Source organism: Oncorhynchus gorbuscha, linkage group LG01 (assembly GCF_021184085.1).
Source record: "Oncorhynchus gorbuscha isolate QuinsamMale2020 ecotype Even-year linkage group LG01, OgorEven_v1.0, whole genome shotgun sequence".
NCBI classification, from domain to species: Eukaryota; Metazoa; Chordata; class Actinopteri; order Salmoniformes; family Salmonidae; genus Oncorhynchus; species Oncorhynchus gorbuscha.
In genome coordinates, this window is record NC_060173.1 from 52,751,221 (window position 1) to 52,767,164 (window position 15,944).

General features: G+C 46.3%; 1 protein-coding gene across 10 annotated transcripts in view; it reads right to left on the bottom strand.

Moving 5' to 3' along the window:
• myo9ab (myosin IXAb) overlaps positions 1-15,944 on the bottom strand; it is a 238,292-nt gene that overhangs the window by 109,819 nt on the left and 112,529 nt on the right. For all 10 annotated transcript variants that reach the window (XM_046356361.1, XM_046356352.1, XM_046356397.1 and 7 more), the window contains exons 3-5: positions 5,781-5,875; positions 4,858-4,920; positions 564-663 (exon numbers count right to left, since the gene is read on the bottom strand). In XM_046356361.1, the coding sequence (XP_046212317.1) occupies positions 564-663; positions 4,858-4,920; positions 5,781-5,875 (258 nt within the window). The remainder of the gene's footprint in view (positions 1-563; positions 664-4,857; positions 4,921-5,780; positions 5,876-15,944) is intronic.

Consider the following 15,944-nt stretch of genomic DNA (forward strand, 5'->3'; position numbering starts at 1 on the left):
CACACACACACGCAAGCTCACACACACACGCAAGCTCACACACACACGCAAGCTCACACACACACGCAAGCTCACACACACACGCAAGCTCACACACACACGCAAGCTCACACACACACGCAAGCTCACACACACACGCAAGCTCACACACACACGCAAGCTCACACACACACGCAAGCTCACACACACACACACACACACAGTAGTGGTGCTGTGAACAGACGCACACTCTGAATGTGGGTCAAAGCAATCAGCAGCCAGAGGTGTTGAGACGGGCTCCATTTAGGGACTGAAGCGCGAGACAAACATCCAACTGAAGTGCAACCATTAGCATCACCTGCAGTCTAAATAGCTCTCTCGCTATTACATGTGTCCACAGGATACACACACACGAATATACCCATACTACATCCTGATTCCGTGTGTGTGTGTGTGTGTGTGTGTGTGTGTGTGTGTGTGTGTGTGTGTGTGTGTGTGTGTGTGTGTGTGTGTGTGTGTGTGTGTGTGTGTGTGTGTGTGTGTGTGTGTGTGTGTGTGTGTGTGTGTGTGTGGGGAGAGCCCACCTGGTTGAGGTAGTGGTACTCCTCAGGTTTGAGCAGGTGGAAGGCCTTCCTCTCCTCCTCACTGGCTCCAGCCAACAGGTAGTAGAACACATGGTAGTTCCTGGAGAGAGGAGGGAGACACAGGGTTGCCAAGGTCGTGTTCAATATGGCACACACCCGAACACGTTTTAAAACAATTTGGAACCGAAAGAGAAAAGCGTTTCTTATCGGACTGGTCCATGTCGTCCCTTCCCCTGTTTCAGTCTGTTTTCTTATGTTTGATGCCCAATGAACACAACCCAGATTGAGGTAAAAACAGGTTTGCCAGAATGACATATTTAACATGAGACTTTCTGACACAGTATAGAATAAGAGAGTTTTGCTGAGTGGGCCAATGGGTTAGAAAGAAGAACCAGACGGATGATTGAACTGAGTCTTGACCACATTGACTTGTCACATGTGGATTTAGCACCATAAACTCCAGCCTAAGTCAGACTTGTTTGATGTCACGCATTGCTGTCAACACAATACAGTGTTGTACACACACTTAGCTTAAGTACAGAGCTGTCCTGTTGACAGCAACGCATGGCTAGAGCCGAAAATTGGAATTTAAAATGTGCGACACGCACATGGAGCCCATCTGATATCTCCCGAAGCAAAAGTGTGGTCTCTTACGACCATGAAAGCAATAGGAAAACCCTGTAGACTCAATCCGCGCAACACATTATAGACAGCGAGAGGTTGCATTTCCAGTGAAAACAAACAGTACGTCGCCAAAGTATTAAACCATGATTAGGCGTGACAAAGACTGGGAGCTTTCAAGTGTGTGTGTGTCTACGTGCGTCCAAGATAAAGAACTGTACATTTGCACTTCGGTAGGTTCAAGACTTGGTCTAAAACATAACACTCATTGGAGTGGACACTGTGGTTAACAGTGATCTCTCTCTGTGTGTGTGTGTGATAGACGGGGGGGGGGGGGGGTCTAAAGGAGAAGGCTGGGAGGTCTGGTTTGAGTTTGAGCCGCATCAATATGGCCGCCTGTGCTGCAATCACGGTGAAATGGAAACCTTGGTGGCCAGCGGGGCCAAATTCAGGGCTTGGGGGATAAAACAACCACGGTTTTAAACCTATTAGGGATTTTGTGATTTAGCGATGAGGTGGTGTGTATGTACGTGTATGTGTCGTGAGTATTCTGGTTGCACAACCTGTCAACAACATGTTTATGAACATAAATGTTTTTTTTTAAAGTTCAACAATACTGGTTATGTAGTTAATAGCCTACGTATATGATATTACATAACCACAATAATGATAATGATTCAACTTGAGGGGAAAAATATAACACACATTATGAGCAAGCAATGAGAGAGGCCGTTATATTCTGACAGCTATTCTGGTCTATTTCGGATGTACATCAGATATCCTGTGTGGAGTTTGGGGACATTAAGATGGCTTATGGGTAATTGAGTGTCAGAGAACAACAGAGACGAGAAAAACTGAAAGTTACTTGGAATATCAACTCAGTGGCCTGAGCGGTTAAAGTGAGATTGGAAGGTTGGGGATTTGATCCCAGTTCAAGTCATACCAAAGACTTGAATAATGGGACTCAATATATATCAAGCTGCGTCACGCTACAGAAAAAAAAGAGATTGGCTCCTGACCTACAGGCCTTTATTGTCCAGGCTGTCCCATGTACAAAATATAGAAACATTAAAACACTGGTCACTTACACTTTCTTTTATACTGTTTTTCATACTGTGTGTGTGTGTGTGTGTGTGTGTGTGTGTGTGTGTGTGTGTGTGTGTGTGTGTGTGTGTGTGTGTGTGTGTGTGTGTGTGTGTGTGTGTGTGTGTGTGTGTGTGTGTGTGTGTGTGTGTGTGTCTGTGTGTGTGTGTCTGTGTGTCTGTGTGTCTGTGTATACACACACAATATATATATGAGTTTCTTCAAAATAACTACCATTTGCCTTGATGACAGCTTTGCACGCTCGTGGAATTCTCCCAACCAGCTTCATGAGGTAGTCACATGGAATGCATTTCAATTAACAGGTGTGCCTTGTTAAAAGTTAATTGGTGGAATTTCTTTCCTTCTTAATGTGTTTGAGCCAAATCAGTTGTGTTGTGACAATCTGGGAGTGGTATACAGAAGATCGTCCTATTTGGTTAAAGACCAAGTCCATATTATGGCAAGAACAGCTCAAATAAGCAAACTGGCTCTCAGGAGGACCGCCACAGAAAAGAAAGACCCAGAGTTACGTCTGCTGCAGAGGATACGTTCATTAGTTACCAGCCCCAGAAACTACAGCCCAAACAAATGCAACACAGAGTTCAAGTAACAGACACATCTCAACATCAACTGTTCAGAGGAGACTGTGTGAATCAGGCCTTCATGGTCGAATTGCTGCAAAGAAACCACTACTAAAGGACACCAATAAGAAGAGACGTGCTTGGGCCAAGAAACACGAGCAATGGACATTAGACCAGTGGAAATCTGTCCTTTGGTCTGATGAGTCCAAATTTGAGATTTTTTGTTCCAACCGCCGTGTCTTTGTGAGATTCCAAGTAGGTGAAAGGATGATCTTCGCATGTGTGGTCCCCAACATGAAGCATGGAGGAGGAGGTGTGATGGTGCTTTGCTGGTGACAATATCAGTGATTTATTTAGAATACAAGGCACACTTAACCAGCATGGCTACCACAGCATTCCGCAGCGATACGCCATCCCATCTGGTTTTGGTTTGCGCTTAGTGGGACTATCATTTGTTTTTCAACAGTACAATGACTCAAAACACACCTCCAGGCTGTGTAAGGGCTATTTGACCAATGAGAGTGATTGAGTGCTCCATCAGGTGACCTGGCCTCCACAATCACCCGACCTCAACCCAATTGAGATGGTTTGGGATGAGTTGGACTGCAGAGTGAAGGAAAAGCAACCAACAAGTGCACAGCATGTGTGTGAACTCCTTCAAGACTTTTGGAAGAGCATTTCTCATGAAGCTGGTTGAGAGAATTCCAAGAGCGTGCAAAGCTGCCATCAAGCTAAATTGTGGCTACTTTGAAGAATCTAAAATATATTTTGATTTGTTTAAACACTTTTTTGGTAACTACATGATTCCATACAGTGGGGCAAAAAAGTATTTAGTCAGCCACCAATTGTGCAAGTTCTCCCACTTAAAAAGATGAGAGGCCTGTAATTTTCATCATAGGTACACTTCATCTATGACAGACAAAATGAGGGGGAAAAAAAATCCAGAAAATCACTTTTTTAATGAATTTATTTGCAAATTATTTGGTCACCTACAAACAAGCAAGATTTCTGGCTCTCACAGACCTGTAACAACTTATTTAAGAGACTCCTCAGTCCTCCACTCGTTACCTGTATTAATGGCACCTGTTTGAACTTGTTATCAGTATAAAAGACACATTTCCACAACCTCAAACAGTCACACTGCAAAGATTTTGAGTGAAAACCTCCTTCCATCAGCAAGGGCATTGAAGATGAAACGTGGCTGGGTCTTTCAGCATGACAATGATCCCAAACACACCGTCCGGGCAATGAAGGAGTGGCTTCGTAAGAAGCATTTCAAGGTCCTGGAGTGGCCTAGCCAGTGTCCAGATCTCAACCCCATAGAAAATATTTGGAGGGAGTTGAAAGTCTGTGTTGCCCAGCAACAGCCACAAAACATCACTGCTCTAGAGGAGATCTGCATGGAGGAATGGGCCAAAATACCAGCAACAGTGTGTGAAAACCTTGTGAAGACTCATTTCATATTTTTGTTATCTTCACTATTCTTCTACAATGTAGAAAATAGTAAAAATAAAGAAAAACCCTTGAATGAGTAGGTGTGTCGAAACTTTTGACTGGTAGTGGATACATACTGTATTCGACATAGCTAATTCTAATATCTATTACTGTACATTGCATTTTTGTTACACTGCTTAAACACACAGCGTATTCATATACTGGATTCTTGATAATGGATTCCCTAATTTATCTACTGCTATCAGTCTTAGTATATAAGGTTGTTAACATGGATTTGTCTTGATTTATTGTTTATGATATCTGTGTACTCATTTGACATTTTACCGCACTGTTAGGAGCCAGTAACGGAGCATTTCTCTGCATCAACTATACCGTATTCTAAACTGTGTACACAACCAACGCACTTGGATTGGATTACATACCACCTAATCAAGCTGACTTTACGATACTGAATCAATACTAGATAAACAACCATATAAGTTATGTAATATTATATACTTGCATGTATTTCATTTAAGCTGTAGGTAAATATGTAAATACTTTCTCCCCATTACCTTTCATTGTGCTCCTGGTAGACCAGACGTGACTTCTCTAGAAGGTACTTCTCCACATACGCTCTGAACACACACACAGGAGTGACTTTAGACAACATTTACATCATACAGAGATTGAGATGTCCCATTGACAATTTTGATTCTATTTTTTTTTGTTTGTAAATATCCAAAATAAGCAGAGAGCGAGAGAGAGAGGGAGAGAGGGAGAGAGAGAGAGAGTAGAAAGCCAGTGTATGAGACAGAGAGAGAGACAGAGAGAGAGAGAGACAGAGAGAGAGAGAGACAGAGAGAGAGAGAGACAGAGAGAGAGAGAGACAGAGAGAGAGAGACAGAGAGAGAGAGAGACAGAGAGAGAGAGAGACAGAGAGAGAGAGAGACAGAGAGAGAGACAGAGAGAGAGACAGAGAGAGAGACAGAGAGAGAGAGAGACAGAGAGAGAGACAGAGAGAGACAGAGAGAGAGACAGAGAGAGAGAGACAGTGAGAGAGAGACAGAGAGAGAGACAGAGAGAGACAGAGAGAGAGACAGAGAGAGAGACAGAGAGAGACAGAGACAGAGAGAGACAGAGACAGAGAGAGACAGAGAGAGAGAGAGACAGAGAGAGAGAGACAGAGAGAGAGAGAGACAGAGAGAGACAGAGACAGAGACAGAGAGACAGAGAGAGAGACAGAGAGAGAGACAGAGAGAGAGAGACAGAGAGAGAGAGACAGAGAGAGAGAGACAGAGAGAGAGACAGAGAGAGAGACAGAGAGAGAGACAGAGAGAGAGACAGAGAGAGAGACAGAGAGAGAGACAGAGAGAGAGACAGAGAGAGACAGAGAGAGAGAGAGAGAATAGAAAGGCAGTGTATGAGAGCGACCGCAAGAAAGAGAGAGAACGGGGAAGGAAGGCGAGGCTGGATAAAGAAGGTGTCGATGTCTCACCCCCGGACAGTACCACTCTCCTGGTAGTTGACCTGGATGAACTTGCCAAAGCGGCTGGAGTTGTTGTTGTGAGCTGTCTTGGCGTTCCCAAATGCCTGGGGAGAAGAGGAGGATATACGTTAAGGTTTATTTAGGATCGTTGTACATATGAAACAAACATGTAGCGTGCAAATGCAAGTTCGCATACATACAAAAGCTCAGGTTTTTACTCATTCCCCTTCCCTGCACCCAACATACACAAAAAAACACCCAACCCCTGTACAGTGTGATAGTTTCTCACAGCTCACTTTTCTGTTGGCTAGGTCTCGGAGTCAGGGAGTACAGTGCACTCACTGTTAAAGCCAAACAGAGTCAGTCATCATCCACCACAGATCCTAATACCCATCATGTATGGCTCTGCTATCTGTAAAATCACAGCAGGTGGGCCAATAGCAGTGGGCTACATGGGGGGTAGACTGTGACAAATATCGGGTTATGAAAAGGTATGGCATTGCCTCAGGTCAATGTCACAGTGATGCCTCTTATCTAAGCTAACTTTACCACTGTCCAGTTATCTCTTCTCACACACACACACACACACACACACACACACACACACACACACACACACACACACACACACACACACACACACACACACACACACACACACACACACACACACACACACACACACACACACACACACACACACACACACACACACACACGAGAGTAGTTAATCTGATTATATGAGTGGAATCGGGAGTGCTAGAGGGCCAGAGGAGATTCAGTTGCCCATTAAGGGTCTTAAGAGTTTGCCATTATGGGTCATTAGGAGACAGACGGGGCCGAGTGGAGTCAGTTGGAAGTGCGGGAAGGTAGTGAAAGAGACCAAACTCCTGCGGCACTATGGGTAATCTGAGACGAGTACATACTGTGCTGAGGCTTTATTAACTGGTGTGGGAAGTGAGTGGGGGTTGGTGGAGTGATTGTGGATGGTGGTGTGTGTGTGTGTGTGTGTGTGTGTGTGTGTGTGTGTGTGTGTGTGTGTGTGTGTGTGTGTGTGTGTGTGTGTGTGTGTGTGTGTGTGTGTGTGTGTGTGTGTGTGTGTGTGTTGGCTTGTGTACAGTTGCTACAAGTGTATCTCCATGTTACATGTGTACTGAGTATATGGACATATCATTACTATTTATGAGACAGCATTCATACTCAAAATGTCCCTTTGATCATGGAAATGAGAGGTTTCCAATTCCCCTTTTTAAAAAGGGGCCTTAAGCAGGCATGTCATGCCTTTTCGAACCAAATCAGTAGGGAGCGATAGAAGGGGAAAAAGAGAGAGTGACGCAGACTAATCGGTCGGTGATCGGGCCTGTTCACATCCTAGTCCTCTGACTTTCCCAACCTCTTACACAAAAAGTTTACTCTTGCTTGAGCAAAGTTATTAATCCGCGGGACCGCTGGCGTGTGACCCCGGTCTACAGTACACAACCAACCCGCACACATACGCACAAAACACACACTCCAATTGGTGATAATCAAGGGGAGTAGGTCTCCCCTGCTGCTAAAACACTCACCCGTTTCCTCCCTCCCTCCCTCTCTCTACTGCTGTAGATGAGCATGGCGGTAATTAAGCAGGCAAATTCCAAGAGGCCAGATTTTAATTTGCACTTTATGAGCTGGAACCCTGGGCAGTCCTGCACTGGAGAGGACAAACCAACCAGCCCAGTGTTGTTATTCTTACTGAATTGGCCCCTGAAACACCAGGAGGGAGCGAGGCGAAAGAGAAAAAAAAACTTTTTTAAAAGGAGAAAAGAAACAGAGAAAGGTAGAGAAGGAAAGAGGGATGACTAGAGATCGCATGACAGAAGACAGAAAAGGGAGGGCTACACCTGCAACAACATCTGCTAAATATGTGTATGTGACCAACGCAACTTGATTTGGACTCTGGAGGGAGGAAAGGGAAAAATAAACAAGACATAAAACATTCACGAGACATTCCGTGTTCACAGCTAACGCCGTCTCAGAGCAGTAGCCCCATGTGGTGGGCTAATGGACTAAATCCTGAGGTGAACAGCGCTCAGCGGGACAACTGTATGAGTGTGTGTGTGTGTGTGTGTGTGTGTGTGTGTGTGTGTGTGTGTGTGTGTGTGTGTGTGTGTGTGTGTGTGTGTGTGTGTGTGTGTGTGTGTGTGTGTGTGTGTGTGTGTGTGTGTGTGTGTGTGTGTGTCTTCAGAAAGTATTCAGACCCTTTGATTTTGACACATTTTGTTCGGTTACAGCATTATTCTCCCATCTCCACAGAGGAACTCTAGAGCTCTGTCAGAGTGACCATCGTGTTCTTGGTCACAAACTTATTCCATTTAAAGAATAAATGGATGCCACTGTGGTCTTGGGGATCTTGAATACTGCAGAAATGTTTTGGTGCCCTTCCCCAGATCTGTGCCTCAACACATTCCTGTCTCGGAGCTCTACGGACAATTCATTCGACCTCCTGGCTTAGTTTTTGCTCTGATGTGCACTGTCAACTGTGGGACCTTATATAGGCAGGTGTGTGCCTTTCCAAATCTGGTCCAATCAATTGAATTGAATTTTCCACAGGTGGACTCCAATCAAGTTGTAGAAACATCAAGGATGATCAATGGAAACAGGATGCACCTGAGCTCAACTTCAAGTCTAATAGCAAAGGGTCTGAATACTTATGTAAATAATCTGTCTATTATTTTTAACACATTTGCTAAAATGTCTAAAAACCTGTGTTGAGCTTTCATTATGGGGTATTGTGTGTAGATTGCTGAGGATAAATGCTTTTAAAAATACATTTTGAATATTTCCCGATGGCACTGTGCGTGCGCGTGTGTCTATGATTAATGAGTGGGATTGTATCAGGTTTATCTAGCGGTGACCTCTACAGAGCAGTCACCTCCACTGGGACTAGACACTACAGAGGGACAGGAGAGGAAAACAAACTCACTGTACCGCACACTGGGCTGGCCTGTACTCACTCTACTGTACAGTGTATGTGTTGTTACATGTGTGTATGTGTGCCTGTGTGTGCGCCTGTGTGTGTGTGTGTGTGTGCCTGTGTGTGCCTGTGTGTGCCTGTGTGTGCCTGTGTGTGCCTGTGTGTGCCTGTGTGTGTGTGCCTGTGTGTGCCTGTGTGTGCCTGTGTGTGCCTGTGTGTGTGCCTGTGTGTGTGCCTGTGTGTGTGCCTGTGTGTGCCTGTGTGTGCCTGTGTGTGCCTGTGTGTGCCTGTGTGTGCCTGTGTGTGCCTGTGTGTGCGTGCGTGCGTGTGTGTGTGTGTATAACAGCAGTGCTCTATTAGTCATCTCTAAATTAACTCAGTAATAGCGGAATGATAATGTCTGGTTGGAGCCAGTACCCTGAGGGCTGTTCCACGCTGTCAGTTGGTGTTAGCACGACCACCCCTGCAGACATAGCACAATTTCACACCCTCTGAGGTGGCACAGCGCACGACCCGCTAATTGCCTGTCAGGACCTATTCAGCGCTAAGCTACAGCCAATGCTAGTGTAACTTCAGCACTAGACGATGGCAAATGCTAGTGAAACTTCAGCGCTAGGCTACGGCTAATGGCTAGTGAACCTTCATATGAATGTACTGCAGCCCAGTCAAGCCTTGTTCGGTCTAACACAAGTTAGCATCATTAGCTAAATCAAAATCAAATCAAATGTATTTATATAGCCCTTCGTACATCAGCTGATATGTCAAAGTGCTGTACAGAAACCCAACCTAAAACCCCAAACAGCAAGCAATGCAGGTGTAGAAGCACGGTGGCTAGGGAAAACTCCCTAGAAAGGACAAAAACCTAGGAAGAAACCTAGAGAGGAACCAGGCTATGAGGGGTGGCCAGTCCTCTTCTGGATGTGCCGGGTGGAGATTATAACAGAACATGGCCAAGATGTTCAAATGTTCATCAATGACCAGCACGGTCAAATAATAATAATTACAGTAGTTGTCGAGGGTGCAGCTAGTCAGCACCTCAGGTGTAAATGTCAGTTGGCTTTTCATAGCCGATCATTAAGAGTATCTCTACCACTCCAGCTAGCTAGCTGCTGTTGGTTCCCACTCGTTTTTTCAGAGCCTGGGACACAATACTCTTCTCCTAGCCTAATTTCCTCATTGTCCTCGGGAAAACACTAACAGGTGACCTACTGGCTTGACAAACGCCACCAATGTACTGTCACCCATTTGCGACACATTGACAATACATACTGTTTGGACAAATCTGTAATGTAAAGTCTCAAATGATTCATGTTGGCTGCCCGCTAACCTTCCCGTCCACATGTTGGCCTCCATGTTTGCTGTTTATCCGGATACTGCTAGGGGGGGCTGGTGGGGGATTAGGTGTGACTCACACTCCTCATGCTGCGGCAAAGACCTCCTGAAACGTTTTGGTTGAAAATACATTTTCAATGTCTTTCAACCAATTTTGCTCACCGGGGAGTTCTAACCCACTATTGCCACTCTACCTCCACAGGAAAAAAAACACTCATGGCAGTCGAGTTTACAAAGCCTGCTCATACAGTTGCTACAACCTACACAAGATTTTCAGCATGCTTGAGGAGATTTGAGCCAGGGGAGGCGCAGAATCACTAATCTTCACATAACGTGTAGCGAGCTATTGTGCTGCAAGATGATTGGTACTGTAGATCAGTGATTCTGTAGCCGATATCAAACATGCACACTTCAGACACTATAGGAGGAAAACTGAGTTTCATTAGTGGGCGGAGGTTAAATCATCCGGTTTGGAGAACTACTGGGATGATTTATTGTATCATACATCATATACACTGATCCTCTGCAGCAGAGGAAACTCTGGGTCTTCCTTTCTTATCCTCTGCAGCAGAGGAAACTCTGGGTCTTCCTTTCTTATCCTCTGCAGCAGAGGAAACTCTGGGTCTTCCTTTCTTATCCTCTGCAGCAGAGGAAACTCTGGGTCTTCCTTTCTTATCCTCTGCAGCAGAGGAAACTCTGGGTCTTCCTTTCTTATCCTCTGCAGCAGAGGAAACTCTGGGTCTTCCTTTCTTATCCTCTGCAGCAGAGGAAACTCTGGGTCTTCCTTTCTTATCCTCTGCAGCAGAGGAAACTCTGGGTCTTCCTTTCTTATCCTCTGCAGCAGAGGAAACTCTGGGTCTTCCTTTCTTATCCTCTGCAGCAGAGGAAACTCTGGGTCTTCCTTTCTTATCCTCTGCAGCAGAGGAAACTCTGGGTCTTCCTTTCTTATCCTCTGCAGCAGAGGAAACTCTGGGTCTTCCTTTCTTATCCTCTGCAGCAGAGGAAACTCTGGGTCTTCCTTTCTTATCCTCTGCAGCAGAGGAAACTCTGGGTCTTCCTTTCTTATCCTCTGCAGCAGAGGAAACTCTGGGTCTTCCTTTCTTATCCTCTGCAGCAGAGGAAACTCTGGGTCTTCCTTTCTTATCCTCTGCAGCAGAGGAAACTCTGGGTCTTCCTTTCTTATCCTCTGCAGCAGAGGAAACTCTGGGTCTTCTTTCTTATCCTCTGCAGCAGAGGAAACTCTGGGTCTTCCTTTCTTATCCTCTGCAGCAGAGGAAACTCTGGGTCTTCCTTTCTTATCCTCTGCAGCAGAGGAAACTCTGGGTCTTCCTTTCTTATCCTCTGCAGCAGAGGAAACTCTGGGTCTTCCTTTCTTATCCTCTGCAGCAGAGGAAACTCTGGGTCTTCCTTTCTTATCCTCTGCAGCAGAGGAAACTCTGCTTATCCTCTGCAGCAGAGGAAACTCTGGGTCTTCCTTTCTTATCCTCTGCAGCAGAGGAAACTCTGGGTCTTCCTTTCTTATCCTCTGCAGCAGAGGAAACTCTGGGTCTTCCTTTCTTATCCTCTGCAGCAGAGGAAACTCTGGGTCTTCCTTTCTTATCCTCTGCAGCAGAGGAAAGTCTTCCTTTCTTATCCTCTGCAGCAGAGGAAACTCTGGGTCTTCCTTTCTTATCCTCTGCAGCAGAGGAAACTCTGGGTCTTCCTTTCTTATCCTCTGCAGCAGAGGAAACTCTGGGTCTTCCTTTCTTATCCTCTGCAGCAGAGGAAACTCTGGGTCTTCCTTTCTTATCCTCTGCAGCAGAGGAAACTCTGGGTCTTCCTTTCTTATCCTCTGCAGCAGAGGAAACTCTGGGTCTTCCTTTCTTATCCTCTGCAGCAGAGGAAACTCTGGGTCTTCCTTTCTTATCCTCTGCAGCAGAGGAAACTCTGGGTCTTCCTTTCTTATCCTCTGCAGCAGAGGAAACTCTGGGTCTTCCTTTCTTATCCTCTGCAGCAGAGGAAACTCTGGGTCTTCCTTTCTTATCCTCTGCAGCAGAGGAAACTCTGGGTCTTCCTTTCTTATCCTCTGCAGCAGAGGAAACTCTGGGTCTTCTTTCTTTCTTATCCTCTGCAGCAGAGGAAACTCTGGGTCTTCCTTTCTTATCCTCTGCAGCAGAGGAAACTCTGGGTCTTCCTTTCTTATCCTCTGCAGCAGAGGAAACTCTGGGTCTTCCTTTCTTATCCTCTGCAGCAGAGGAAACTCTGGGTCTTCCTTTCTTATCCTCTGCAGCAGAGGAAACTCTGGGTCTTCCTTTCTTATCCTCTGCAGCAGAGGAAACTCTGGGTCTTCCTTTCCTGTGGCGGTCCTCATGAGAGACAGTTTCATCATATACACTGATCCTCTGCAGCAGAGGTAACTCTGGGTCTTCCTTTCCTGTGGCGGTCCTCATGAGAGACAGTTTCATCATATACACTGATCCTCTGCAGCAGAGGTAACTCTGGGTCTTCCTTTCCTGTGGCGGTCCTCATGAGAGACAGTTTCATCATATACACTGATCCTCTGCAGCAGAGGAAACTCTGGGTCTTCCTTTCTTATCCTCTGCAGCAGAGGAAACTCTGGGTCTTCCTTTCCTGTGGCGGTCCTCATGAGAGACAGTTTCATCATATACACTGATCCTCTGCAGCAGAGGTAACTCTGGGTCTTCCTTTCCTGTGGCGGTCCTCATGAGAGACAGTTTCATCATATACACTGATCCTCTGCAGCAGAGGTAACTCTGGGTCTTCCTTTCCTGTGGCGGTCCTCATGAGAGACAGTTTCATCATATACACTGATCCTCTGCAGCAGAGGAAACTCTGGGTCTTCCTTTCTTATCCTCTGCAGCAGAGGAAACTCTGGGTCTTCCTTTCCTGTGGCGGTCCTCATGAGAGCCAGTTTCATCATATACACTGATCCTCTGCAGCAGAGGAAACTCTGGGTCTTCCTTTCTTATCCTCTGCAGCAGAGGTAACTCTGGGTCTTCCTTTCCTGTGGCGGTCCTCATGAGAGCCAGTTTCATCATATACACTGATCCTCTGCAGCAGAGGAAACTCTGGGTCTTCCTTTCTTATCCTCTGCAGCAGAGGTAACTCTGGGTCTTCCTTTCCTGTGGCGGTCCTCATGAGAGCCAGTTTCATCATATACACTGATCCTCTGCAGCAGAGGAAACTCTGGGTCTTCCTTTCCTGTGGCGGTCCTCATGAGAGACAGTTTCATCATATACACTGATCCTCTGCAGCAGAGGAAACTCTGGGTCTTCCTTTCTTATCCTCTGCAGCAGAGGTAACTCTGGGTCTTCCTTTCCTGTGGCGGTCCTCATGAGAGCCAGTTTCATCATATACACTGATCCTCTGCAGCAGAGGAAACTCTGGGTCTTCCTTTCCTGTGGCGGTCCTCATGAGAGCCAGTTTCATCATATACACTGATCCTCTGCAGCAGAGGAAACTCTGGGTCTTCCTTTCCTGTGGCGGTCCTCATGAGAGACAGTTTCATCATATACACTGATCCTCTGCAGCAGAGGTAACTCTGGGTCTTCCTTTCCTGTGGCGGTCCTCATGAGAGACAGTTTCATCATATACACTGATCCTCTGCAGCAGAGGTAACTCTGGGTCTTCCTTTCCTGTGGCGGTCCTCATGAGAGACAGTTTCATCATATACACTGATCCTCTGCAGCAGAGGAAACTCTGGGTCTTCCTTTCCTGTGGCGGTCCTCATGAGAGCCAGTTTCATCATATACACTGATCCTCTGCAGCAGAGGAAACTCATCTTCCTTTCCTGTGGCGGTCCTCAGAGGTTACATCATATACAATCCTCTGCAGCAGAGGTAACTCTGGGTCTTCCTTTCCTGTGGCGGTCCTCATGAGAGACAGTTTCATCATATACACTGATCCTCTGCAGCAGAGGTAACTCTGGGTCTTCCTTTCCTGTGGCGGTCCTCATGAGAGCCAGTTTCATCATATACACTGATCCTCTGCAGCAGAGGTAACTCTGGGTCTTCCTTTCCTGTGGCGGTCCTCATGAGAGACAGTTTCATCATATACACTGATCCTCTGCAGCAGAGGTAACTCTGGGTCTTCCTTTCCTGTGGCGGTCCTCATGAGAGACAGTTTCATCATCATATACACTGATCCTCTGCAGCAGAGGTAACTCTGGGTCTTCCTTTCCTGTGGCGGTCCTCATGAGAGCCAGTACATCATATACACTGATCCTCTGCAGCAGAGGAAACTCTGGGTCTTCCTGTTCTGCAGCAGAGGTAACTCTGGGTCTTCCTTTCCTGTGGCGGTCCTCATGAGAGCCAGTTTCATCATATACACTGATCCTCTGCAGCAGAGGAAATCCTTTCTGCAGCAGAGCCAGTTTCATCATATACACTGATCCTCTGCAGCAGAGGAAACTCTGGGTCTTCCTTTCCTGTGGCGGTCCTCATGAGAGCCAGTTTCATCATATACACTGATCCTCTGCAGCAGAGGAAACTCTGGGTCTTCCTTTCCTGTGGCGGTCCTCATGAGAGCCAGTTTCATCATATACACTGATCCTCTGCAGCAGAGGAAACTCTGGGTCTTCCTTTCCTGTGGCGGTCCTCATGAGAGACAGTTTCATCATATACACTGATCCTCTGCAGCAGAGGTAACTCTGGGTCTTCCTTTCCTGTGGCGGTCCTCATGAGAGACAGTTTCATCATATACACTGATCCTCTGCAGCAGAGGTAACTCTGGGTCTTCCTTTCTTATCCTCTGCAGCAGAGGTAACTCTGGGTCTTCCTTTCCTGTGGCGGTCCTCATGAGAGCCAGTTACATCATATACACTGATCCTCTGCAGCAGAGGAAACTCTGGGTCTTCCTGTCTTATCCTCTGCAGCAGAGGTAACTCTGGGTCTTCCTTTCCTGTGGCGGTCCTCATGAGAGCCAGTTTCATCATATACACTGATCCTCTGCAGCAGAGGAAACTCTGGGTCTTCCTTTCCTGTGGCGGTCCTCATGAGAGCCAGTTTCATCATATACACTGATCCTCTGCAGCAGAGGAAACTCTGGGTCTTCCTTTCCTGTGGCGGTCCTCATGAGAGCCAGTTTCATCATATACACTGATCCTCTGCAGCAGAGGAAACTCTGGGTCTTCCTTTCCTGTGGCGGTCCTCATGAGAGCCAGTTTCATCATATACACTGATCCTCTGCAGCAGAGGAAACTCTGGGTCTTCCTTTCCTGTGGCGGTCCTCATGAGAGACAGTTTCATCATATACACTGATCCTCTGCAGCAGAGGTAACTCTGGGTCTTCCTTTCCTGTGGCGGTCCTCATGAGAGCCAGTTACATCATAGAGCTTGATGGTTTTTGCGACTGGCACTTGAAGAAACTTTTTCCGGATCGACTGACCTTCATGTCTTAAAGTAATAACGGACTGTCGTTTCTCTTTGCTTATTTGAGCCGTTCTTGCCATAATATGGACATGGTCTTTTGCCAAATAGGGTTTCCTTCTGTATACCCCCCCCCCCTACCTTTGTCACAACACAACTGATAGGTTCAAAACACATCAACTCTTACTGGGAGTCTTGTCCTCAAATCAAAGCCTTCCACATTCAAAGTGATTAGTCTGAACTGTGCTGCTGCCTGTGTGCAGTTCAATAGGCTTATTTAAAACCTTTTTTGATGGAGACGGTCTGTGGAGACTTTACTGCTGTAATCACAGGATGTAGCCTCGGTCTTCCTTTGAGGATAGTTTTAGAATCGTTCAGTGTGTAACTGACTAACAACTCAACCCACGTGTGGCTTTCTTTCAGGAGAATGACATCACATTCTGTTGGTAGCAGGTGCAGGCCCTCACCAGATGGCAAGTTTGGGCCCGGTATGTGTTTGCCTTGGCTGCATTCTCCTATCAG